The sequence below is a fragment of the Aspergillus japonicus genome (assembly GCF_003184785.1).
Source record: "Aspergillus japonicus CBS 114.51 unplaced genomic scaffold BO86scaffold_22, whole genome shotgun sequence".
Classification (NCBI taxonomy): Eukaryota; Fungi; Ascomycota; class Eurotiomycetes; order Eurotiales; family Aspergillaceae; genus Aspergillus; species Aspergillus japonicus.
Window position 1 is genome coordinate 222,319 of NW_020291659.1, and position 22,950 is coordinate 245,268.

The 22,950-nt window shown below is 56.4% G+C and overlaps 8 protein-coding genes across 8 annotated transcripts; 4 read left to right on the forward strand and 4 right to left on the reverse strand.

Moving 5' to 3' along the window:
• Nucleotides 1-295: 295 nt before the first annotated feature.
• BO86DRAFT_312341 (putative alpha-glucosidase) lies at nt 296-2,962 on the reverse strand (the record flags this gene model as incomplete). The annotated part of the gene is made up of 2 exons (XM_025667947.1): nt 296-1,251; nt 1,330-2,962. The coding sequence occupies 2 exons, from the start codon at nt 2,960-2,962 to the stop codon at nt 296-298; spliced, it is 2,589 nt and encodes an 862-aa protein (XP_025527992.1).
• A 792-nt stretch (nt 2,963-3,754) lies between these two features.
• On the forward strand, nt 3,755-6,024 carry BO86DRAFT_88346 (putative MFS transporter). Its single transcript, XM_025677756.1, has 8 exons — nt 3,755-4,372; nt 4,440-4,537; nt 4,594-4,895; nt 4,949-5,216; nt 5,270-5,440; nt 5,496-5,560; nt 5,619-5,654; nt 5,702-6,024. Exons 1-8 carry the CDS (start codon nt 3,850-3,852, stop codon nt 5,922-5,924), a joined length of 1,686 nt encoding a protein of 561 aa, XP_025527993.1. The 5' UTR covers nt 3,755-3,849; the 3' UTR covers nt 5,925-6,024.
• A 261-nt stretch (nt 6,025-6,285) lies between these two features.
• BO86DRAFT_312439 (putative C6 transcription factor) lies at nt 6,286-9,496 on the forward strand (the record flags this gene model as incomplete). Its single annotated transcript, XM_025667954.1, has 16 exons — nt 6,286-6,345; nt 6,502-6,533; nt 6,612-6,671; nt 6,758-6,828; nt 6,892-7,201; nt 7,267-7,282; nt 7,339-7,462; nt 7,525-7,858; nt 7,917-8,040; nt 8,093-8,108; nt 8,170-8,269; nt 8,326-8,345; nt 8,414-8,537; nt 8,656-8,932; nt 9,041-9,212; nt 9,318-9,496. The coding sequence occupies 16 exons, from the start codon at nt 6,286-6,288 to the stop codon at nt 9,494-9,496; spliced, it is 2,019 nt and encodes a 672-aa protein (XP_025527994.1).
• A 183-nt stretch (nt 9,497-9,679) lies between these two features.
• On the reverse strand, nt 9,680-11,269 carry BO86DRAFT_88365 (putative mitochondrial carrier protein (Ymc1)). The gene is made up of 5 exons (XM_025677757.1): nt 11,069-11,269; nt 10,887-10,898; nt 10,683-10,819; nt 9,980-10,608; nt 9,680-9,894 (listed from the first exon to the last, which is right to left on the reverse strand). The coding sequence occupies exons 1-5, from the start codon at nt 11,172-11,174 to the stop codon at nt 9,864-9,866; spliced, it is 915 nt and encodes a 304-aa protein (XP_025527995.1). The 5' UTR covers nt 11,175-11,269; the 3' UTR covers nt 9,680-9,863.
• A 363-nt stretch (nt 11,270-11,632) lies between these two features.
• On the forward strand, nt 11,633-16,118 carry BO86DRAFT_456110 (translation initiation factor 2). Its single transcript, XM_025677150.1, has 2 exons — nt 11,633-11,697; nt 11,772-16,118. Exons 1-2 carry the CDS (start codon nt 11,674-11,676, stop codon nt 15,903-15,905), a joined length of 4,158 nt encoding a protein of 1,385 aa, XP_025527996.1. The 5' UTR covers nt 11,633-11,673; the 3' UTR covers nt 15,906-16,118.
• Nucleotides 16,119-16,285: 167 nt separating this feature from the next.
• On the reverse strand, nt 16,286-17,501 carry BO86DRAFT_338484 (HNH endonuclease; the record flags this gene model as incomplete). Its single annotated transcript, XM_025668987.1, has 2 exons — nt 17,161-17,501; nt 16,286-16,964 (listed from the first exon to the last, which is right to left on the reverse strand). Exons 1-2 carry the CDS (start codon nt 17,409-17,411, stop codon nt 16,286-16,288), a joined length of 930 nt encoding a protein of 309 aa, XP_025527997.1. The 5' UTR covers nt 17,412-17,501.
• Nucleotides 17,502-17,628: 127 nt separating this feature from the next.
• On the forward strand, nt 17,629-18,744 carry BO86DRAFT_338487 (haloacid dehalogenase, type II). The gene is made up of 2 exons (XM_025668988.1): nt 17,629-17,861; nt 17,947-18,744. The coding sequence occupies exons 1-2, from the start codon at nt 17,693-17,695 to the stop codon at nt 18,480-18,482; spliced, it is 705 nt and encodes a 234-aa protein (XP_025527998.1). The 5' UTR covers nt 17,629-17,692; the 3' UTR covers nt 18,483-18,744.
• A 260-nt stretch (nt 18,745-19,004) lies between these two features.
• BO86DRAFT_448086 (uncharacterized protein) lies at nt 19,005-21,841 on the reverse strand. The gene is made up of 3 exons (XM_025676624.1): nt 21,381-21,841; nt 19,725-21,299; nt 19,005-19,658 (listed from the first exon to the last, which is right to left on the reverse strand). The coding sequence occupies exons 1-3, from the start codon at nt 21,438-21,440 to the stop codon at nt 19,338-19,340; spliced, it is 1,956 nt and encodes a 651-aa protein (XP_025527999.1). The 5' UTR covers nt 21,441-21,841; the 3' UTR covers nt 19,005-19,337.
• Between the last annotated feature and the right edge of the window lie 1,109 nt (nt 21,842-22,950).

The window sequence follows — 22,950 nt, forward strand, 5'->3', positions numbered from 1 at the left end:
GATGGATCGGATTCTTGAGGAGTTTCTGTCTGTATCTTTCTTAGAACAACATTTTCTTTCGAGATTAACCGATGGACAGAACATCCCTCTCAATGTTAGTTGCCGAACTAACATGACTGACAGTCATCTAGTCCATAATTGTGAGTGTGCACACCAAAAGCTTTTAGCATTGCCATTGACATCTCATCTAATTCGGTCAGATACACATGAACCCCCTCCGACTCTGAACATCTGTCGTCCACAGGACTCAAAGACTTGGTGTTGTTCATCCCTGCCGCCTTCGTCTAGTTTGTGTCTAGTTCTTGAAGGTATAGACCACGCGCCCCCGGCCATCCTTCCCCTTGAACACCACCGTACTCCTTCCATCCTCCGCCACCACACGCCTCTCATCCCCGCAGTGCAGTATAACATCCAAATCCCTCCACGCCGGCACAAACCCGCTCGTCTCGTCGCGCACCAACCCCACAACGACCGTCTCCCGCGTGGCGCGATACCGCACCGTATACTGGGCGATGCGCGGCCGGACCGAGATCCCATCATCCTCATACCACGTGTTGACGAAGACCTGCCCGTGCGAAGAAGCCTTGGGGGGGAAGATCTCCACACCCCGGTAGTCGTCGACCTCCTCGACGGCCAGCGACGCCGCGGTCTCGTCGCCCGGCACGCGGGTCTGCACCGCCTTGCCCACGGGGATCGCGCCGCCGACGCGCGCGACCAACGGGATGCTCTTGCGCCATTCGGCGGGGATCGAGACCCACTGGCCCGCGGCCAGGTGGTTGTAGGGTGCGTTGAGGTTGACGTAGCCGTGGTCGACGTCGGATTGGGGGTCGTTTGCGTTCGCGGTTGCGGTTGCAACCTTCCGGGGCAGGTAGATGCGGGCGACGCTCACGCCGGGCTGGTAGACGCCGCCGACGAGGATCGTGTCGCCGAACCAGAACTGCTCGTCGCCGGCTTTTAGGGGTTTCGTCCACACCTCCGGGTCGGACTCGTAGCCCCAGCCGATCCAGCGCTGCGGCGGCGCGGCCGTCCGGTGGCTTTCCAGCCCCAGAGAGTAGATGTACGGCAGCATCTCGTAGCGGCGCTGGATCGCCTCGCGCACCAGCGGCGTGATCTCCGGGTACATCCAGGGCTCGATGACTTCGCCGATGGAGCTGTTGCCCGGGGAGGTCTTGAAGCAGTTGATGGCGAAGCGCGGCGAGTGGATGCCCAGTTGGATCCACCGGAGGAGGAGTTCCGGAGAGGGTTGCGGGCCTGGTTTGGAGTTGGAGATAGAGTTAGATATCTACAGGTAGGTTTTGCTGCAGCGACGGGCAGAGCAGGTCTTCTTACCTTCGAAACCACCGATGTCATGGCCGCTGCATTGCAGGAGAGATATCCCCGCACTCAGCGACAGCGCATTCGCGCCTTTCATGCTTTCCCAGCTGGTGACGTTGTCGCCGCTCCAGGTGCTGGCCGCATACCGCATGGTCCCCGCCGTGGCGCTCCGGGTGAGCACGAAGGGTCGCTGGTTCGGTTCCAGATCCAGCAGTGCATCATGCGATGCTTTGCCCATGAGCTCCGTGTGGACGGCCCGGCCCCAGAGGCCGACGGAGTTCTGGGGCTTGCTCGCAGTGGCGTCGTCCGCGATGGCCACGGTGGGTTCGTCGCCGGCTAGTTGCCAGTCGTCGTTGGGGAGCGTATACTCATTGTTATCGTTCCACATGCCGTCGATCCCCGCGCGCTTGAGGCCCTGCACGCCCTCGTACCACCATCTGAATGCCGCGGCGGAGGTGAAGTCGATGTGGCATCCGTCACTCCCGGTCGCGCCTCCTGCGCTCCAGAGTCTCATGTACCCCGGCTCGCCGGTCGCTGGATCCTTGAAGAACCCATTCGCGTCCACCAGCTTCTGGAAGTCCGGGTGCGAAGCCAAGAGGAAAGGCTTGATGTTCGTCAGAAGCCGAATGCCTCGCGCGTGGTACTTGGCGATCCATTGCTCGGGGTTGGGGAAGCGGTACCTGTTCCAGGTGAAGACGTTGCGGACCTTGGGCTCCGTTTCCGCGATGGAATAGCCGGAGCTCATCTGGTGGGCGGAGCACGGGATCCCGTGCTCGCGCAGCTTGTCGGCGAAGTCCATGAGCGCCTGGTGGGCCGGGGGCTCGTCCATCATGGTGTACTTGTACCCGCCGGAGATATATCCATAGGCCCAGCGGGGCACCAGGAGGGGGAACCCGACGAGCTCGGCGTACGACCGCACCACCTCCCTCAACGTCCGCCCGACGATGAGGTATTGCTCCAGCCCGCCGTAATCCTGGCGATAGACCTTGAAGTGGCCCCAGAGGCCGTCAACCTCCGAGCCCACGGACCAGGTCCCGCGGCCGTGCGTGGTCGAGAAGATGGCGACGCAGCCCCGCGGGGTCGCCTTGATCAGCAGCGGGATGTGCTTGTACAGCGGGTCCGTGTTGTAGACGTCGTAGCCGAAGCTGTCGGTGGCGGACAGGATGAAATGCCGCCCGCTGAGGTCCATCGGGGCGCGCTTCTCCCCGAGTCCCACGTGCAGAGCCTCGCGGTCGTGCTCCGTGTAGTGTGCGATGCCGGCGCCGTCGGCGACGTACGAGCGCAATGGCAGATCCCGGTACAGTGGCTGGTTCTGCTGCCCCTTCCACGAGAGTGAGACCACCGGCGAGTTGGCCCACTCGACAGATGCCGTGACGTCCCCGACCTGGATTGTTTTGCGCTGAGAATCGGTGCTCGTCGATACGTGGGTGTCCTTGAGGTCTGTGACCGGTTTGGTGACGCTGGGATAAGGAGGTAGAGGGTGGTCTGGCGACGTGAAGGTGACTCGGAATAGGTTCTTACGGACGGGCGCGAAGGAGAACTCGAATTGACGGTTCTCGGACGTGGAACGCAGAGATACGCCCGGAGACTCCTGCGCATCTGCAGAGATGGCCTCGTAGCGCTTGGGGCAGCATTCCTTCTGAGGCATGGTTGCGCCCTTCAGCTCGGATGGTGTGGTGATCTGTGGGAAGTTGGATGCTTGCGTTTCGCGGCTGCGAAGTACAGGAAGTAGTCGATTGATTTCCGGCTCGACATGATGCACAGAGCGCTCTATTTGAGTGATCTTCTTCCGGTCTGGTCGTTGACACTGCGAAAGCATAGGTTGGGTTGTATGGACTCACTAGTATAGAACGGATTTCGGCGGTCATCTCCGACCCCCACATTCTTTTCCCCCACATCCACCCCTCATTTACTCCCTCAAAGGCATTTCCCCTCCGTCTTCAACTTCAACCATCGGCCTTTCATACCGATCTCCGAAGCTAGAGAACTTTCAGCGTCAAGCATCTGCCCACTTTGCGCCACTCCTGGGCCATGGCACGATCACGGCAGGCTCGCCTACCTGATGCCTACGTCGGCTCTTGTCCGAATGCCCTCATGCCCCACCATCCCCCGTCATGCTAGCCCGGTTCCAAGTGCCCTCACATGAACACGGCACTTGCGATGCTGCAGAGCAGTCTCCCAACACGTTCTGATTCGTCCCCGCGTCGGTTCTTGGGATGTCTTGTCCGGGGCTGGGGTTGAGGTTGGGGAGTCACTCCCCACGGGGATTGTCTGGCCCCTTGTCCATCCCGTGCTGCACGTACACCATGAAAGGGGGGAGGGAGAGAGAGTAAAAAGGGCACCATGCCCCTCCCCTCGGGGCTATCTTTTGTTGGTCCGTATCATCTGTGTCTCTGACATCTCCTCACTCGACGGGCTTGAAAATCGGAAATTTGTCCGGTCCCGAGTGTGGCTGCACTTATTGTCTCGATTTTATTTAGGGCTGTATAGCCACAGGCCCTCAACAAGCAAGCAAGGCTGACTACTGAAGACACGATGGTTCGTCCCGAGGAGGTTGGCCATGGGAAGCATGCACAAGATGAACAGATCGAGTCTGTTGAAGCCGCTCCTCTTCAGACAGAGGTCCGTCCGACGGAGCCAGAGGTGGACAAAGCCCTGGAGCTGGTGGTAGAAGCAGGCCGCTCTACTGTCCTGACACCTGAGAACAATGCTCGTGTGCTTCGGAAGATTGACATGCGACTGCTGCCTATTCTTTTGGGCATCTACTTCTTACAGCAGCTGGATAAGTCCACCCTCTCATATGCATCCGTCTTCGGCCTCGTTGAGAAAGCCCATCTGCATGGACAAATGTACTCCTGGCTGGGCGCGGTGGTCTACCTAGTGCAGCTTGTCGCCCAGCCGTTTGTGGCGTATATCCTCGTCAAGGTGCCGTTGGGAAAGTTCCTGGCGGTTACAACCTTTCTCTGGGGCGTATCTTTGACGTGCATGACCCCGGCAAATAACTTTGCAGGGCTGTTGGTCTGTCGGATGTTCTTGGGGTTGTTTGAAGCCGGCGTTCGTGAGTACTTATCCTTCGTGCAGGCTTTGTTGTCGACGAGACTGGAACTAACCCAGTGACAACATAGCTCCTGCTTTTATCGCTATCACCCAGATGTGGTATCGACGTATCGAACAGCCCGTGCGACTGGGTTCGTGGTATGCCATGAATGGCGTGGTCTACATGGTCAGCATTTACTTCCACAACTCATCTTTTCTTATTTAACACACGGGCTGCGGTAGTTTGGGAGCCTCATCACTTATGGGCTTGGGCATATTCATTCTTCGGTGTTCGAGCCTTATCAGATCATCTTCTTGTTCTTTGGTCTCCTGACAATCGTGTTCTCCGTGGTTATTTTCTACGCGATGCCCGACTCACCCGTCCAATCGAAGTTTCTGGGGGAAGAGGACAAGCTATTGACTATTGAACGACTCCGCATGAACCAGCAGGGGCTTGAAACCCATGTGTGGAAGTGGGAACATGTCAAGGAGGCTTGCCTTGACCTCAAGTCTTACTTCTGGTTTGCGTTCACCTTTTCAATCTCGTAAGACAACCCCATTCTCTGAGGGTCAGACGACCAATCTTACCCTGCCAAAGAATTCCTAGCGGCGGTATCTCGACTTTTGGTCCGTTGATCATCGAGGCCTTCGGGTTCAACCAGTTCCAAACGATTCTGTTCAATATCCCATTCGGTGCGGTCCAGCTCGTCGCAACGATGGGTGGAGCTTGGCTGGCGACTTTCCTCAAGATGAAAGGACCCGTGGTTGCGCTGCTATGCTTGCCTGCTATTGCGGGCTGCGTTATGTTGCTGGTCATTCCACATGATGGCCAACACAATGGAGCGTTACTCGCAGGATATTACATTGTGAGTTATAGCGGCTTCCAACTAAGGGGAGCTTTACACTGACCAGCTTTCAGGTGTCTGTGTACCCCGGAATCAGTATGTATATCGTCTCATTGTGCGCGCGATCAAGTCTGACAAGAATTGCAGCCCCCCTGATCTATTCTTGGTCAGCAGCAAACACAGCCGGTGAGACGAAGAAGAAGATTGTGAATGGAATCGTCCTGGTGGGACAATGCGCCGGTAACGTAGGGTTTGCACTTGAGTTCAATAAGTGGCTTGGATGCTGATTCTTGAGAACAGGTTCTTGGCTCGAACTTGTACACCACTACAGACGCGCCATTGTATCGACGAGGCTTGCGGTCTAAGTAAATTGTCCCCCCCGTACTCGTATTCACGGATGAACGATACTGATGATATTTGCAGCCTTGCGATGTTTTGTGTCTTGGTTGTGCTATGCATGTAAGTCTTCTATCACAATCGCTATCATCTCCTGCTCACCACCCCAGCTTGAATATGGCCTACCTCTTTTTCCTCAACAAGAAGCACGAGAGGCAGCGAGTATCCATGGGCAAGAGCGCCAAAATCGTCGATCACTCGATGCAAGCTGTTGGGGCTGCTGAGGGCGACAAATTAGACGAATCTGTGCATGTGCAGGCTGGCGTAATGGAGGACAACGCATTCAAAGATCTTACAGACTGGTTGAATGAGGATTTTGTGTACGTGTATTAGCGCTAGTTGTACTCGGGGGCTTGTCGAACGACGTGTGGGGAAGTACGCGTGGACAGTTGTATGGCTAGTGTTCAATTGAGGCGGGAATGTTTTTATCTAACCGTATAGTGAGGTTGTAGTTGGACTTCAACCAAAATCAATCAGTAGATCAAGCTCGAATGAGAGCATACCTACGAATAGAAAAAGGCGGGTGAAACGATCCATTAGCCGAGCCGACGTCTGTTGATGGCTTGCGTCGCCCCCGCCTTTGGCATTGCTCCACGACCCACTCTGTGGTCTGCCATGTACATGCAGTATTTCGACATCGGGCACTACTATACACTACTGCAGGAGGCCACAGTGACAGGCAGCTTGCTTGAAGATGGACTCAGATGACTCCTCTTGCGTGAGACAACTTCCTACCGGCAAGAAACGGATTCCGGTATACTCGTCCTCTCCTACTGGTCACTGTCAGAAGACATTGCATACATTGACTGACCATCCTCTCGGCAATTCAGAAAGCATGCAGTGCTTGTCGACAGTCGAAGGTAAGTTCTACTTTGATTTTACATCCTTGATCACTAACAACCCTTTGCAGGTACGATGTGACGGGAAACGACCCTGCTCGAGGTATGGTATCCCAACCAGCGCGCTCCCTATTGCATACTGCGAGACGAGCATACTCGATTGACGCATACCTACAAATAGGTGCAAGCGATCATGCAAGCAATGTATCTTCTACGAAGCCCCTAAAGATCCCACCACTGAGTATGCCCAATCATCCATGTCACGCACATCGTCCCTTCCATCCCATCCCGCAGCACCACCATATCAGCTTTCTAATACCCCGCAAGGAGACTGGAGAACGTCGAATCTGAAGTCCAGCGTCTCCGTGCACAGATAGAGGCCATGGGCGAGCTTCTTCGTCTCTCCACGCAACAATTTCAAGCCGAAGGACTCGGGCAAGTGCAGCATGCTCGGGGCCAAGTCATGGAACAGCATCGTGCATACCCCGCCGAAGCAGCTTTCCCGGTTCCGATTCATACGGTTTCTGATCCAGGAGGCATGCCCATGCTTTTCGCTGCGGCGACTTCTGCGCTCGATCCCGACAGGGGATCCGAGTTTCATCCACAACGAGGACTGTCTGCTTCGTCGCAGATTCCATCAGCGATGGACACGGAGACAGCTCGTCCATTCAAGCGGAAGCGCCCTGGCTTTGAGGTTAAGGAAGAGCCCATCTTGGACTTCATATCCAAGGGCTTAATGACTGCTGATCAAGCGGTAGCTTGTTTCAGAACGTATGCGCTTTCTTTCCCCCCCAGAAATGTGACTCGATGAGATGTGCTGATAGGGAGTGAACTAGGTTCTTCCAGGGCTGCGTATGTCGTGCTCGACGCTGGACCTAGCGAGTATCACATGCTGATGAGCTTTCTAGGATAGGTACATCCCCATCTTCGACCCGGAGGTCGACACCTTCACCTCGGTGCGCTCTCGCAGCAGCATACTGCTGAACGCGCTTTGCACGATTGGCAGCCGCGTGGAAATGACCAAAGCGACGGGTATCTTGCGATTCCTTCCCTAAGCTTCTTGATATGGTAGCATACTGAGTGATAGCGTGCAGGCCCCGCATCTCAAGTTCCCGATCTGCTGCATGCCGAACTCAAGAAATGCATTGGCATTGTGATCCAAAACAAGAACCTGAACCGCCTGGAGTCGGTACAGGCGCTTCTGATCGTCGCGTGCTACACCGCCGAACGCTCGCTGATTCTATCATTTGCTGCCAGAATGGCGTTGGACCTTGGTCTGGACGAAGCGTTCGAAGAGCTGATTCAGCTACTAACATTAAAGAGGACCAATGACACGTCGAGAAGTACCGGTGATAGCATGGAAGCACAGGTGCGCTGTTTGGTGCAGAAGTCCAGGACATGGTTTGGGCTCCTGGTACTGGATCATATGTAACGCCTCCTCTGAAGCCACTCATGCTGGGTAAAAGCTGATGGATATTGTGCTCAGATTCCACGTTGACGGTGGCAAGCCACCTGGGATACGAATGATGGGGAATGCTCAGCGATGCCGGATCCTGCTGCACCATCCTTCGTCGACGGTATTAGATATGCGTCTTTTCTCTCAGGTTGAGGTAAGGTTTTGAAGATCGCGTTGTGATGAGGGTAGCTGATCGTCGATACAAGTTGAATGTTATTCGAGGTGTGCATCCAAAGCTGTTCCAGAGGATGCGATAAAGCATACTAATCAGCGGTGTATATAGCCAACATCAACGACACACTAGACGTCCGAGACCGTCTAACTCGAGAAGCAATCGCCGAGTTTGTACACGAGGCCAAGGTCGATCTTGATCTCTGGTTTGAGTGAGTCCCATGACCTGTTATGTCCTGTCCACGAATCTCAGCACTAACGTGCCCAGTGATTGGCAGCGCATCATCGGTGAGCTCCTTAGCCATTCCAGCCCCTAGGCCAAAGCATGTAACTTATACTGAATGTCACCCTCAAAGTCAACTCCCCGCCAGCCCAAGAAGAACGGCCATTCCTCCTGGCCGCGCTGAGTGTCCAACACTGCTGGGCCGAGCTCATCCTCCACTGCAAAGCGCTGCGCTCCATGGGCGTGGAGAACGTAGCGTAAGTCCAGCTACAGTTTCATTCCTCACAAAACTGCTCCCTACAACAAGCCATCCCGCTTCATCCCCCATAACCCCATCACATACCCAAGCACTAACCTCTCGTTGAACTAAAACAGAGCCATCACCCCCCTAGAGCGCAACATCCTTCACCTCGCCAAATCCGCCGCCCGCCAACACCTCCGCCTCATCAGCCTCGAGCCCGCCTTCTACCTCGCCAAGCTCAAATACGCCATGGACTTCGTCTGGGCCAAATGCGCCTTCTGCTTCCTGCTGCTGCTGAAACTCTCCCGCCTGCTCCCCGAGCCGCGGGACGAGCACCAGGAGCTGCTGGAGCTCGGAAACAAGCTCCTGTGGGAGTTGACCCGGTCGGCTGAGGGCGGGGAGACATCGGCTGTCAATCTGGATCTCGTGCCTAGAAATCGCCGCTGTGCTGCCGAAGCGTCAACCACGTCACCGTCCTCGCATATCACCGATCCTGGATCAGGAGCCGCCACCGGTCAGGGTCTGGCATCAGCATCAGCAACAGGTGCAGGGATGGGGAATGTCTACATGCATATCCTTCGCTTAAGCATCGAGAAGTACAGCCGTATATTTCAGGGACAGGAGCGGGAACGAGCGGGGGTTTTTGGTGGAGAGCACAGCGGCGGCGGCAGCAGCAGTAACAGCAACAGCAGTCCTTGTGGTGGTGGTGGTGGTGGTGGTGGTGGAGGTACGACAGCCACTGCAGATTTAGAGGCAGCAACAGTAGAGGAGCCGACGACAGCAGCAGCAGCAGCAGCCGCCGCCGAACAAACCACTTCTTACTTCTGGGATCTGTTCGATGCGCAGGTTGATCTGCAGTCGTTCGTTCCCGAGCAGTTCGTGCGTGACTGGGATTTCCCCGGGCTGAACCTGTTCTATTTCCCGACGGCGTGGCAGGATTTCTTTGGGGACTTTTCGTTGGGGTTTGGAAGCTGATTGATTACGCACTTGATTTCTTCGTATGGATCATCTGTTGCGTTGGAAGAGTCAGGGGGGCATACTCTGTTTGAATTCTCGTTCGTGGTTAATAAGCCCAGATAAGTTGAATCCAGCTGCTTTGTTGAACCTGAAATTGCCTGCATAGAATATTCTATCCGAAGTATGTTGCGATTCCCGCTAAACAACGATTTCCAAGATCCAGTCTAAAAGAAAATGCCACTTGTGCCCACCCCCCTTTTCCTTGCTGTTGGAAAACAAGTACTGGATGAATATCAGGAGAACGATAAGATGACAACAAAAATGCAGGCAGGGTATTTCGAATTGAGCTGTTGATTTTTTTTATTTTCAGTATATATCCTATACCTCATCCCAAGGCTCTCATCGTAAGCTCGACACTATTGCAGTCAAAAGTTAGCATTGGATTCCACCGTCCAAGACACAAGGCAAAAGAAGGGGGGTAAGGCAGGCCATAAAACATACACGGCAAAAGTCCCCGCGGAGACGGGCATGGCCCTGAGCAACGTGGGGCCGATGCCCTTCCAGAAGCCGGCCAGCCCCTCGGCGGCATAGGTCTTCCGGAAGCAGTCGGTCATGCTCCGGAACTGCTGGGCGGGGCCGAAGCCGTCGCACTGCATCTTGCTCTTGACGACGTCGAAGGGGTAGCTGCTGAGCCAGAGGACCTCGCCGGCGAGGCCGCCGTAGGTGGCGACCTTGAGGCTGGAGATCTCCTCGCGGCGGACGCCGTTGCGGCGGGCGTCCGCGTTCATCAGGTACTCGAAGGCCAGAAACCAGGTGCCGTAGGCCTGAATCTCGCGGAGGTAGGTCACGTTCTGGCCCCGGTAGAGACCCCTGAGCACGCCGCCCTGGCTGCACAGCTTGCGGATGCAGTCGATCGGCCCCTGGTACAGCCTGCCGGCCCCGTGCGGCTGCGTCTGCAGCCGGATGCGGATGTGCTCGATCGGCCCCGACAGGAACGAGTTCGTGATCCCCGCGAACCCGCCCGCCAGGTAGTACTGCGTGTACGAGAGCGTCGGGTCCGCGTATTTCTTCTGGTTGAGCGCCTCCAGCCGCCGCCGGGCTTCGTGGAACGCGCCGAATTGGACGCTCACCTGCAACAAAGAGGGGTTAATGCGGGGATGTCGAGGTAGAAGGGAGGTTCCCGGGGGAACGATAAAAGACGTACGCAGGCTCCGATACCGATCAGAGGCGTCAGGGTGCCCTTGTAGAAGGCCGTGGGACCCTCGTTCTTCAGGATCTTGGTGGCGCAGTCAAGCGCACTGGCGTACTGCGTGGTTGTCTGCAGGCGGACCTTGACGATATCTATGGGGAGGGGCCATTGGTGAGAAGCTTGCGAATGAACGAATCTTGAGAGCGTCCGTTTACCTACCGAAAGGTTGACCTAGGGAATCGTTAGTACTCAGTCACGGTGCGACGCGATCATTTGGCAGCGATAGTATTATGTAGTTGCGGCATGCGGAGATAGATTGGAAAGTCGAGGCCATGCTCCAATCGGGGAATACATGACGCATTGCTAGCAGGAATCACAGAACAGAATAGCTGAGCACTTACCAATGAGCACCTGAGCGATGCCGCCAGCAGCACCGGCCGTCAAGTCCTTGACAGCGCGAAGGCTGCCGCCGCCCTTCTGCATATCCTCAAAAGCCTCGGACTCCATTGCGGGGAACTTGACCACGCCCGGAAAAGCGAAAATGGGTGGAGTGGAGAGGGGTTTCACAGGAAGTGAGGTTTTTGAAGCACCAAAGAAGGCGTTTCCGCGGTCCAAGCAGCCCAGAATCCCTCAGCGATCGGTATGGAGAGAGAAGATCAAGAGAAGAGGCAGCGAGGAGGCAGGGGAGAAAGAGAAGCTTATCGGAGAGCGATGAGGTGATAGCCCCATTCCCCATTCCCCGATCGCGGCCTCCGATTCGGCAGAGGCGCCGACGATGCACGTGAAACGGGACAAGCATAACGCTGAGTCAGCTCCCCTCATAACTACTGGAGTGCGTAACTTACGTTACGGTCATCTTACGTCCACTCAATGCGGTCGGATCGGATCGTAAGTTAAGTTAACGGGCGGAGGTTGAGTACTTCCATGTCCGTGACGTCTCCGACAACTTTCCTCGTACGCCGCAGTTTTGACGCCAAGGAGAACGCTGCGAGCAACGACCTTCATCATGCACAGGCGAGCTGCCTTGGAGGTGAGCATATCGTTTAGAATAAATATATCTGCCTTCAGCCCCTCTCAGACACTAACGTGAAATATCTCTCCTAGCTTTCTCGCCGTCAAGGTGTCGATTGGTCCTGCGCAACAGCCCGCAGAAATGCTGCTTTCGCCCCAGTGTTGAACCCTGTGCCCCGGAGGGGTTTCCGAGCCTTTCCCGCATGTGCTGATTCCTCAGACTCTCCAAATGACTCCGGAACGCCCCGGAAATTCGCTCCCCGTTGGGGAAGCAAGGCCACGCGATCGGTAGGCCTGAGCCCGGCAGAGCAGGCAATACGAGATGCTATGGTGGCGAAACAACACGAGCAACTACGGGAAGAGCAAGCACATCAAGATGCCTTGCTGGCAGAAGAAAGAGCGAAGCAGGAGCGGAGGGATGCTTTATTAGCAAGGCAGAAGGCGAAGGACGAAGAAGACCAGGCCCAGCGAGATGCTATTCTAGCCAGACAGCAGGCCAGGCAACGGGAAGAGGAAGCACGTCGGGAGGCGAAGAGACGGGAAGAGCAAGCACAGCAAGAGGCTTTAATAGCACGACAGAAGGCGAAGGAAGAGGAAGTTCGGGCCCGGCGAGATGCGTCAATAGCGCAACAGAAGGCGAAGAAAGAGGAAGAGCAAGCACGGCGAGAGGCTCTGCTGGCGGCACAATCGGCGAGACAACGGGCGCAGCAGGACAGTCCAAGCATCAACCCTCCGGAGAATGCAAACAATCTTGCTAGTGCAACCCCTTCAATATCCTCGCAAAGTCCCGGAACAAGCTCTCCCTTTGGCGCAAAGTTCACTTCCCGCTGGGGAAGCAAAGCGTCCAAATTCACGGGTCTGAGTGCGGCCGAGAAGGCGATGCGAGATGCTTTGATAGCCAAACAGCAAGCACAGCAGGCTCCCCCAGAAACCAATTCCTCAGACACCCCGTCCGAATCATCCGATAACTTCAAAACGGGTTCCGCCGAGTTCACTATTCGTTTCGGAGATAAGAGATTCACAGCAACGAGTCTGAGCCCGGAAGAGAAGGCAGCGCGAGACTCTCAGGCAGCCAAGCAACAGGCGCAGAAGAATCTTTCAGAAACCACCTTAGAGACATCAGATAAAACCGCCGACACTCCCCTCTCAGAATCCCCGAACGACGCGGCAAAGGGCTCTCCCGCCCAGACGGGGTTTACTATCCGTTCAGGAGATAGGAAATTCCAATCAGTGGGCCTGAATGCGGAAGAGAAGGCAGCACGAGATGCGCTGGTAGCCGAGCAACAGGCGCAGCAGAGTCCGGTGGATCTCCACTCCTCAGAGACTTCGAACAAGTTTGCAACGGGTCGCAAATTTGCAGCTCCTCGTTGGGGAACTAGGGCCACGACATCCATTGGTCTGAGCCCGGCAGAGAAGGCAATGCGAGAGTCCCTGCTCGAGCAGCAACAGAGTCAACATCCACATTTACACGGTGATAGGTCACATTCCAGATGGCAACATCAAGGATCTCGGTCACACCAAGAGCGCTCCATCGAGCACGATGGCTTTAGGCCGCGCAGAGATCGCTTCGATTCCTGGCGAACGGACGATCGGTTTGACAGCAATAGGCGAACGGACGATCGGTCTGACAGCAATTGGCGAACGAACGATCGGTTTGACAGCAATAGGCGAATGAACGATCGGTATGACAGCAATAGGCGAACGGACGATCGGTCTGACAGCAATTGGCGAACGAACGATCGGTTTGACAGCAATAGGCGAATGAACGATCGGTATGACAGCAATAGGCGAATGAACGATCGGTATGACAGCAATTGGCGCTCCTCCGAAGACATGATGTCGCAAGACTATAGACGTTTCCGGCCTGATGGGGCAAGGCGCAGTCGCTACGATCAGATTCCCGAGCACCTTCAGACGGTGGATTGGACCTGCCCAGACTGCCGTTACCTTTGCACCGGGACGGAGAAGGCTTGCCCTTGCTGCATGGCCCCCAGGCCTGAGCTAAGGTCGGAACAGCCGAACAAACCCTTCACCATTCGGAAATTGGACAGCAGCAGTACGCCGTCTTGGGATGAGCGAAACCAGGCCTTGGACGAATATGCCACGAGATACGAAGAAGAGCAAAGACAGCAGCAGGAGCAGGAGGAGATGGAAAAGCAAACGCAAGACAAACCTCAAAAGTCTGTCCACGACTGGTCATGGGATACCTCCGCATTGGACAAACTCAATACGCAGCAGGACGTGGGAGGCTCGTCTGACAAGTGGTCTAAGCGACGAGGGGGTCGCGCGAAACCCCTCACGTTCGCGGATGAGGATGAATTCGATACGGAAGACTACCAGCGACGTCGTCAAGAGAAGAAGGACAAGAAGCGCAAGAAGAGGGAGGAGCGGAGAGAAGAGGTCGAGGCCGAAGTCGCCGAGCCCAGTCCTCTATATCTACCCGAGTTCATCAGCGTCAGCAATCTCGCGGACGTCATCGGTGTGCGGCAGGCGCAGTTCATCCAGCGAATGGAAGAGATGGGCTTCGAGAACGTCACGCATAGCCACGTTCTGGATGCGGAAACCGCCGGCCTCATCGCCGCCGAATACAACTTCGAGCCCGTCTTTGACACCGGTGAGGACGAGCTGACCGCCGCGCCGGAGCCCGAAGATACATCGAGCCTGCCACCCCGGCCGCCGGTGGTGACGATCATGGGCCACGTCGATCACGGCAAGACCACCATCCTGGACTGGCTTCGCAAGTCCTCGATTGTGGACTCGGAACACGGCGGCATCACCCAGCACATCGGCGCCTTCTCCGTGTCCATGCCCTCGGGCAAGACGATCACCTTCCTCGACACCCCGGGTCACGCGGCGTTCTTGGACATGCGTCGCCGCGGTGCCGACATCACCGATATCGTCGTGCTGGTCGTGGCTGCGGACGACAGTGTCAAGCCGCAGACGATCGAAGCGATCAAGCACGCGACGGCGGCCAACGTGCCGATCATCGTGGCCATGAGCAAGATGGACAAGGAGGGCGTCAACCCCGACCGGGTCAAGCAAGATCTCTCCGTCCACGGCGTTCACGTCGAGGACTTCGGCGGCGACGTGCAGGCGATCGGCGTGAGCGGTAAAACCGGCGCCGGCATGCTGGAGCTGGAAGAAGCGATCATCACGCTCTCCGAGGTGCTCGACCACCGCGCCGACCCCACCGGCAACGTCGAAGGATGGGTGGTGGAAGGCACGACCAAGAGCTACGGGCGCGTGGCCACCGTGCTCATCCGCCGCGGCACTCTGCGCGTCGGGGACATCATCGTGGCCGGCGAAACCTGGGCGCGGGTGCGCACCCTGCGCAACGAAGCCGGGGTCGCCGTCAAAGAAGCCACCCCGGGCATGCCGGTCGAGGTGGACGGGTGGCGCGAACAGCCGACGGCAGGCACGGAGTTCCTGCAGGCGGAGCACGAGCAGCAGGCCAAGTCCGTCGTTGAATACCGCCTCGAGCGGTCCGAGACGTCGAAGCTGGGGGAGGACACGACGGCGATGAACGAGGCCCGCCGCGAGCTGATGGAGCGGCGCCGCCTCCAGGAAGCCGGACTGGAACAGGACGAGGTCCAGTCGGGGCCCAAGCCGATCCACTTCATCATCAAGGCGGACGTGCACGGGTCGGCGGAGGCGGTCCTCAACTCGGTGACGGCGGTGGGCAACAACGAGGTGTACGCGAACGTGCTGCGGGCGGAGGTCGGGCCGGTGAGCGAGTTCGACATCGAGCACGCGGCGTCGGCGGGCGGGCACGTCATCTCGTTCAACATGGCCATCGACCCGCGGATCACGCAGATGGCCGAGTCGCGCGGCGTGGCGATCAAGGACCACAACGTGATCTACCGGCTCATCGACGACGTCAAGGCGACGCTGAGCGAGCACCTGCCGCCGCTGGTCACGCTGCGCGTCACGGGCGAGGCGGAGATCGGCGAGATCTTCGAGATCAAGCTCAAGGCGCGCGAGCGCATGTCCATCGCCGGCTGCCGCGTGCGCAACGGGCTCATCAACCGCACCAAGAAGGTGCGCGTGCTGCGCGGCCAGGAGACCATCTACACGGGCACGATCGTCTCGCTCAAGAACGTCAAGAAGGACGTCACCGAGATGCGCAAGGACACCGAGTGCGGCATGGCCTTCGAGGGCTGGTCTGATTTCGAGGTCGGCGACCACGTGCAGTGCTACGAGGAGATTTTCGAGAAGCGGTATTTGTAGAACGGCGGGTACCTGGTGCCTCTTCTGCACTATCACGGGTGCTTTTGGCTTTGCTGTACTATTATCAGTTTTTCTTGCATCTCGTAGGAGATGCATGTACGCCGGAAGACCCGCAAAGCATGGGGGGCCCTGGAATACACAAGGGGGACGGTTGATTCTTGTATATTAGTCTAAAATAACCGGATACCACATAGACAACTTTTTGCATACGAGTTATCCGGGTGGAAGAAGGGAGGGGGGGGGGGGGTTGGTTTAGTTGTGGACAGGTGTATATGTATATAGTGTATCAAAACTCTCATCTTCAGCACTTCGCCCTCACTCTAGTCCTTTATCTACATCCTCCCCCTAATCCCCTCCCTCCCAAAAGCTAGAAGAATCATCTATCTCGCCTTCCACCGCACCCTCCCCACCCAAGCAGCCCAGACCCTTACATCCTCGCGCTCGCAGATCCGGTCGACGGTAAACCACTCCCTGGCCAGCTCCTCATTGCCCGCCATCCGATGCACAAAGCTATGGCACGCGCGGCACAGCCACGCGACACTGTTGAGCATCCACTCCGGATGCCACCCCTTCTTGAGGGTCTTGGCGTGCACGCTGCGCGGGATGAGGTGGTGGTAGCTCAGCGGGATCCAGTCGCGGCCGCAGATCTCGCAGCTGTCGGTGCGGGTCGTCGCCCACACGGGGGGCGGGCGCGTCACGGCGCCGATGTACTCGGTAAGAATCGGGGTGAAGAAGGTGGCGAGGGCGTCGGCGTCGGCGCCATCCTGTACGGGAGTGTCGGCAAGCAGGGCGTAGGTGGTTAGGGTGTCGTGGACGGAGGCGGGGAGGGTGGTGCTGCAGAGGGTTTCGGCGAGGGCGCGGGGGTCGGTTTCGGGGGCGCTAGCTTCGGTGGTGTTGCGGGTGGTGGTGGGAGTGGAGGGGGTTGTTGTCGGTGGATTTCTGGTGCTTGGTGTTGTGGTTGTTGTTGTTGTTGTTGGCGGTGGTGGAGGAGTGTAGGTTAGGGTTTGGATGGAGGGGGGCAGCGCGGGGAAGGTTTCGGTTGCGAGGAACTGTTCTTCCCTTTCTTAGTTTCAAATTGTAATTGTTGTTGGAATTGTATTGCTGCGCGGGCTCTTGGTAGCCACTCAGTGGAAACTCTTGGTTCATGGGGATGTGGAAGGGAGGGTATGGGCATAGGCATATGCCATAACTCATTCATGGAGGCATGGAGTGCCCGCGGAGTGTTTGAGTCTGGGTATGCGCTGCTGGAGGGGACTTCACAATGACAAAACCATCACGCACATCGATAAACTCAGCCAATTCCTCTGGACTCGCACGGTCAGGGAGAGATTGCGAGGCGTCAGCAGCAGCGGAAGTCCCCGAAGGGTCCTTGCGCGTTTTCTGACGCTGAGAAACAGCGCCGCGCGTGCGACGAGCCTTCTTGGGCTGCGCGGGGGTGGAGAATTTCTCCACGATGGCCGTGGACAGGCACTCGCGGAAGACCTGGTAGTTTTCGGTGTTGGTCATCGATGGCAGATGTTGGAGTCGGACGAGGAGGAGCAGACAACGTTGTACACGCCAGAGATAGAGGCGGCGGCGGCGGCGGCGGAAAATGCGATGGCGGTGGTTTGACATCATCAATCAAACTGTGGGGTTTCCGCGGCGGGAGTTTGCTTATTCTTATACTTCTACTCTTACCTCGACTTTTAACTCCATACTTTGCTCAAGTATTCTTACTGCTCTTCTGGATTCTGAATTCCATTTCCTCCCTCCCTTGATGCGACTCTCAGCAATAACCAACCAGCACAATGGCAGAAGTGATCGTCGCCTTCGACATCTACGGGACCTTGCTGTCCTTTGAATCAGCCACGCACGAGCTGTCGCAGCACTTGCAGGCGGACGCCGAGCGCGCGCACACCGTGGCCCAGACCTGGCGCCGCTACCAGCTGGAGTATACCTGGCGACTGAACAGCATGGGTACAGTACATCCATCAACAGCACCCTGCCCCGTGCCCCAGCCCATCTACAGAACCCTGATCCAGACCCAAACCCAAACCTCCAGGACACTATCTCCCCTTCAACGAAGTCACCCGAAACGCTCTGCAGCACGCGCTCAACGACACCGGATCCTTCCTCAGCGAGCCGGAGATCGACAGCGTCCTCGCGGCCTACGATCGCCTGCAGCCGTTCCCGGACGTCGAGGACGCGCTGCAGAAGATCGCAGCCACGCGGATCAGGCCGGTGGTCTTTTCCAACGGGACCGTGGAGATGGTGCGCGCCGGTCTGCGCCACGCCGCATCGCCGGCGCTACAGCAGATAGAGATGGAGATCGTCAGTGTGCATGCCGTGCAGCAGTACAAGCCCGCCCCGGCGACCTACCGGCACCTGCAGGCGCAGGTGGGCGGCAGCGCGGCGGCGGGGGGAATAATCTGGCTCGTCAGCGCGAATCCATTCGATATCGCCGGCGCGACGAGGGCAGGCCTGAAGACGATCTGGGTCGATCGGGACCAGGCGGGTTGGACGGACCGCGCGTTGCCCGGGGTCGAGCCCACGGCGTGTATCAGCCAGCTAGGGGACTGCGTCGATATCATTCTTTAAGACTACCGATGACATGTACAATACGGCACTACTGTGGGAAAAAAAAAAAAGTCCTTCTCCGTGTCGTCGAGCAAGCCGCAAGCTCAAAAAGAACTTGCGAAAAAGGCTGGAGGGGATGTCCCGCTGTAGTAATTTCCAAACGCTCCACGCCAAAGGTAGAGAAGAGTCCGGGGTAAGTCAGCAGATGTTGCTCTGACCTCCCATTTCCCCTTCAAGAACCCACGGGAAAAGGATTCTCGAAGTGAATAGGGAGGAGTGATCAGTATATGTATGAAGAAAGAAAAAGAATCTGAGAGGAGCGGCGGGAGAAATTTTCATTCTTATAGGCGGTCGTTGACCGCCTTTGGCTTATCGATAAGCTAGGCTTGCCGGGGCTCGGGTAATTTCCCTTGGCTGTACGCCTAAGTTTGGTCCACCGCAACCCGCAATTTACAGCCTTTATCGAAATCATGAGGAAACACGGGCAGTTTTGACGGTCGATACTTTTTTTTATAATTTACATGATGTTGAAGGATGCGCCATGGTATATCTGTACTTGTATATGCATGCAAACGTAAACGCAACTGTCCCAGCCCCAATTCACAAGAAGAAAAAACAACAAGCACAACAGCCACCCGGCCCAATTGGTCCCATTCCTACTGTTACAAACACCCCAGGCACATGCAAGCAAGCAAGTCAAACGCAGGCCGCTAATTCAGACAGACAACCTAGAAGTCAGTTCAAAAGCAAACTCCACCGGACTCCGCTGGACACAACATGCTAAAAACAAATCTCAAACCAATCACCAAACAATGCCAGTCAAGCACAAACAACAGCAGATGCGTTCGTTGTATGCTCCCCAGAAGCAAGAAAATCCTATAGTTGAAAAGCCATCCCCCCTTCTTCGGCGAACCGGGCCTGATATTCCTTGATGCCGGCCCACTGCCGCAGCTCCTCTTCGTCCCGGTCATGGTCGCTCAGATAACTCATGGACCGTCCGGAAACGTCCGGTTGCTGTCGAGCCTTGCTCGGATCGGTCGACCCAAACCCTTCAAGGCGCATGAGTGTGTCGATAAAGGCGCGGAGGTAGGACTCGACTTCGGCGCTGGTGAGGGGTTGTGGACCGCTTATCGTGGAGGTCGCATTCGGATTCGAGAAGTTCAGGAGGGTTGACGCAACCTGGCGAACCTTCGCCGTCTGTTTCCAATAGCTGATGAGTATTTGCGTTATCGGAGACGAAGGGGAAGGAGAGGGGACACTTACGAAGCTCGCGCCGTTAGGCTCCATGTTGACCTCATTGACCGATTGCAGTAATGCGAACAGGTCCCGAATCACGAGTCGTCGTTCTTCAGCCATGGTCCTGCCGATGTAGTCGGACTGGGCATCCGCGTCCATGGCTGCCTGAGTATGCGGTTGGCCCCCTTCAGTCTTGACGGCCACCGAAGGACTGCCAGAAGGATGCTGCTCGGTCGGCTTTTGGTGCATCTTCACAGCGCCGTACAAGGACCAGTATTTCTCCACCAGGTAAGATCGGACAGCAAGCTGACTGGCATATATGTTCGCCTTCTGGATCTCATACTGTACGTGACGTTCATAAGATCGCGGATCGCTCGTGCTGGACAGTGGGCTGGGGCTATCTCGTCCATTGGTTGATGCCGGGCTCTGAATTCCCCCGATAACCAGCTCTCGTGGAAGCTCATTGAAGGCCGCCTTGGCATTCTGCAGGCATTGGCATAAAAGCGAGCGTTGTCGCTCCCATTCCAGGATCTGACCGCTTCCAAAGGCCGTCTCCCAAGCCGAGAGCTGATTGTAGGAGCTCATCACGCGGATGTTGGCAATAAAGCCCACCAGGCGCGACACGCGGTTAGATGGCTGGGGATCGAAGTGTGTGGCATATATAAACTCGTCGTCGACTTCAAGCGGGAGAGGAGGATAGCGTTCTGTCGGGGTCTCAGGGGGCACATGAATGATGGTGTCGCCTCCACCCAACTGCTGCATCGTGCGATAGCCGACAAGGACGACGTAAAACAGCCGCCGCCCCAGTTCCCGCTCGATAATGTTGACTGGGGCTTCTCCGGAGCCACCGTTGGGTTCCTGAGAAAGACGCGACGAGGCAGACTGGGGACTGGAGATGGTGACATAGGATAGGCGGTTCGAGTGGCGGTAAAGGTCATACACATGGAGCATGGTGAGGCATTCGGCAAAATATACACGGCATCGTCGAATATGCCAAGCGTAGCAGGAGCAGAGGCCGAGAAGGTAGCTGAGGGCGGCATCATACACGGTCGCGGTCCGATCGAGGTATCCGGTACCTCGAGCCTGAACGGCTACCTCGTGGCACCGTTTGACCAGTGCCATAGAGTGCGGGAACGCCGCTTTCTCGGCATCCGTCGTCAGATGACGCTTTGGTCTCCGAGGGAAAGACGCGACCGACGTCCCGATCATGGCGGCCGCGAGCGCCAGAAAGGTGCGATTGGTGAGATCCTCTCGCCGCTCCAGCGCGGCGCGGAACGTGGGCTCATGCGGGATCGGGACTAAGGGGTGAATATAGGTAAAATAGTCATCAATCAGCAGCCGGATGGTGGGCATCGAACAAATGGCTTCCAGTGATGCGGGATAGGCAAGTGAGGGTGGGATCCCGCCTCCTCCAGGGGTTGGGGGAAGAGGCGAGGTTGGATCTGACGGGCTTGGAGAACCCGATGGAGATTCAGCGAGTTTTCGCTTCTTGAAAGCTTCAGCATGTCGGTTTGGCGGTCCCCGACGGCGGCTTGGCCGTTCATACGTGCAGGGGATGTCCAAGCTTGCGCATGACCGACAGGGCGGTCCGCTGGTGTCACACTGTGGTCAATTCCGACGCAAATCAGCATACTTTACCTCTTCACAAAATCAAACATCGGACCAGGAGGTGTGTGTATGTACCTTTACTTTCCGAATGCTGCAGGCATCGCATGCCTTCCGCAGGCGGGTTCGTTGGTCCATGAATGCAAATCGAGCTGGTTGAACTTTTCCATGCTTTGTGGGCGTGGACCCTGGAAAACTGCACGCTGGTCGCGTTTCTCCCGGCAGTGACCAGGCGGCGCTCGCATACTACGGACCCAGCAAATTGTGGCTTGGCTGGATGCTGCAGCGGCGCTGTCGGGCACGGGGCGGGATGGAGCGGATGCGAGATGAGATGAGATGAGATGAGTAGTACGTAGATAATGAAGGAAGATCCGGAGAAGGGCGCAACACGAATCACGGTTTAGTCAGTAAGGGTAGGTTCTTAGGCTATATGCAAATAGTATTAGTGGGCGGCGGAATCAGAATACTAGGTTGACCTCGATGGCCCGTTAGTTTAATAATATTGTTCTTGCACCTGGCAGTGGCAGCAGAGTGACCGGAGAGGTGGGGAGGGAAAGAGGGGGGGGGGGAGAAGGAAGATTGAGCAGTGGGTTAAACTCAGTAGTATAACGGCCCCCGTTCCGATGAGGTAAAATAAAGGGTTGATCACCATATAGAGGTTAGATCATTGAAGAAATAGGTATAGTCTCTATTGAAAATGGGTGAATAGTCTAGGCTGACAACACGTCTAGAAGGGTCACAAAGCCGTTGAGGGAGGGTTCCCTGGAAGTTGAAGGGAAGGTGAAGAAAGTGACCCCGGAGTGACCTCATGAAAGGGATGAAATGATAGGATCCGGACGCATGGGAAGAGGATTAACCACGGACCTAAAGATTCCCCGCCCAGGTGGAGGTAGAATTTTGGGGCCTCTTGGGACGACAAGCTTAGGCGGACTGGCTGGAATGTACTTTAACTTGGGTCGACTCCGCTGTCGATCGAAAAGTGCAGGTCCAATGGTAACCCAATGGTAAACCACATCGATCACCCGGGATTTACCGCCGGGATATACCGGAGGGGAACAGTAACCCAGTTACTGGTCGATAGTGAATACGCATTACTCAGTACTCAACGCGGCAGTACTCAGTAGGTACTAGGTAGATGACCGTTTTGGTTGGTTCTAGAAGCTGACCCCTGGTATAGACCAGTGTTTCTGATTCTCGTTCTTGGGATTTCTGGGATGAGATGGTGAAACGACCGAGGACAAGGAAGCACCATGTTTTTTGAAACGTGGTTTGTGAGTTTTCCACGTGGAAGAGGAAAAACGAGGATGAGGAATGCTTGGTTCGTATACGTCACGTGTTATCAATCTAGGAGGAGGAGCAGTGAGCAGTGAGCAGTGAGCAGTGAGCGACCAACTGCGTAATGAAAAGAGTGCTGCCCAAGAGGCAATAACCCTCATTCATCCTCATTAATTGCATTGCTTGCCTTGATTGCCCTGTGTACTCAGTGCTCACTGTACTGTACGGTCTTCGGAAAATAGATTGCGGTTCGTGCCCTCTGTATGGCAGGCTGGCAGTTCACTGGCCGAACCAAGAGGGAGATCGGAATAGCGGGTGAGTCGATACGGCAAAGCCCAGTGAAGAGAGCGATCCATGATCCATCCATGATCCA

Excerpts from the sequence above, each read along its gene's own strand:
- BO86DRAFT_88346 (XM_025677756.1), top strand. The coding sequence starts at position 3,850 with ATGGTTCGTCCCGAGGAGGTTGGCCATGGGAAGCATGCACAAGATGAA. Across the intron at positions 4,538-4,593 it reads TGAATGGCGTGGTCTACATG|TTTGGGAGCCTCATCACTTA; the intron begins GTCAGCATTTAC and ends GGGCTGCGGTAG. Across the intron at positions 5,561-5,618 it reads CGACGAGGCTTGCGGTCTAA|CCTTGCGATGTTTTGTGTCT; the intron begins GTAAATTGTCCC and ends TGATATTTGCAG.
- BO86DRAFT_88365 (XM_025677757.1), bottom strand. The coding sequence starts at position 11,174 with ATGGAGTCCGAGGCTTTTGAGGATATGCAGAAGGGCGGCGGCAGCCTT. Across the intron at positions 10,609-10,682 it reads TGATCGGTATCGGAGCCTGC|GTGAGCGTCCAATTCGGCGC; the intron begins GTACGTCTTTTA and ends TCTTTGTTGCAG. Across the intron at positions 9,895-9,979 it reads TCCGCGGGGACTTTTGCCGT|TGTCGAGCTTACGATGAGAG; the intron begins GTATGTTTTATG and ends TGACTGCAATAG.
- BO86DRAFT_456110 (XM_025677150.1), top strand. The coding sequence starts at position 11,674 with ATGCACAGGCGAGCTGCCTTGGAG. Across the intron at positions 11,698-11,771 it reads ACAGGCGAGCTGCCTTGGAG|CTTTCTCGCCGTCAAGGTGT; the intron begins GTGAGCATATCG and ends TATCTCTCCTAG.
- BO86DRAFT_338487 (XM_025668988.1), top strand. The coding sequence starts at position 17,693 with ATGGCAGAAGTGATCGTCGCCTTCGACATCTACGGGACCTTGCTGTCC. Across the intron at positions 17,862-17,946 it reads CTGGCGACTGAACAGCATGG|GACACTATCTCCCCTTCAAC; the intron begins GTACAGTACATC and ends CCAAACCTCCAG.
- BO86DRAFT_448086 (XM_025676624.1), bottom strand. The coding sequence starts at position 21,440 with ATGGACCAACGAACCCGCCTGCGGAAGGCATGCGATGCCTGCAGCATT. Across the intron at positions 21,300-21,380 it reads GCAGCATTCGGAAAGTAAAG|TGTGACACCAGCGGACCGCC; the intron begins GTACATACACAC and ends AATTGACCACAG. Across the intron at positions 19,659-19,724 it reads AGCCTAACGGCGCGAGCTTC|ACGGCGAAGGTTCGCCAGGT; the intron begins GTAAGTGTCCCC and ends TATTGGAAACAG.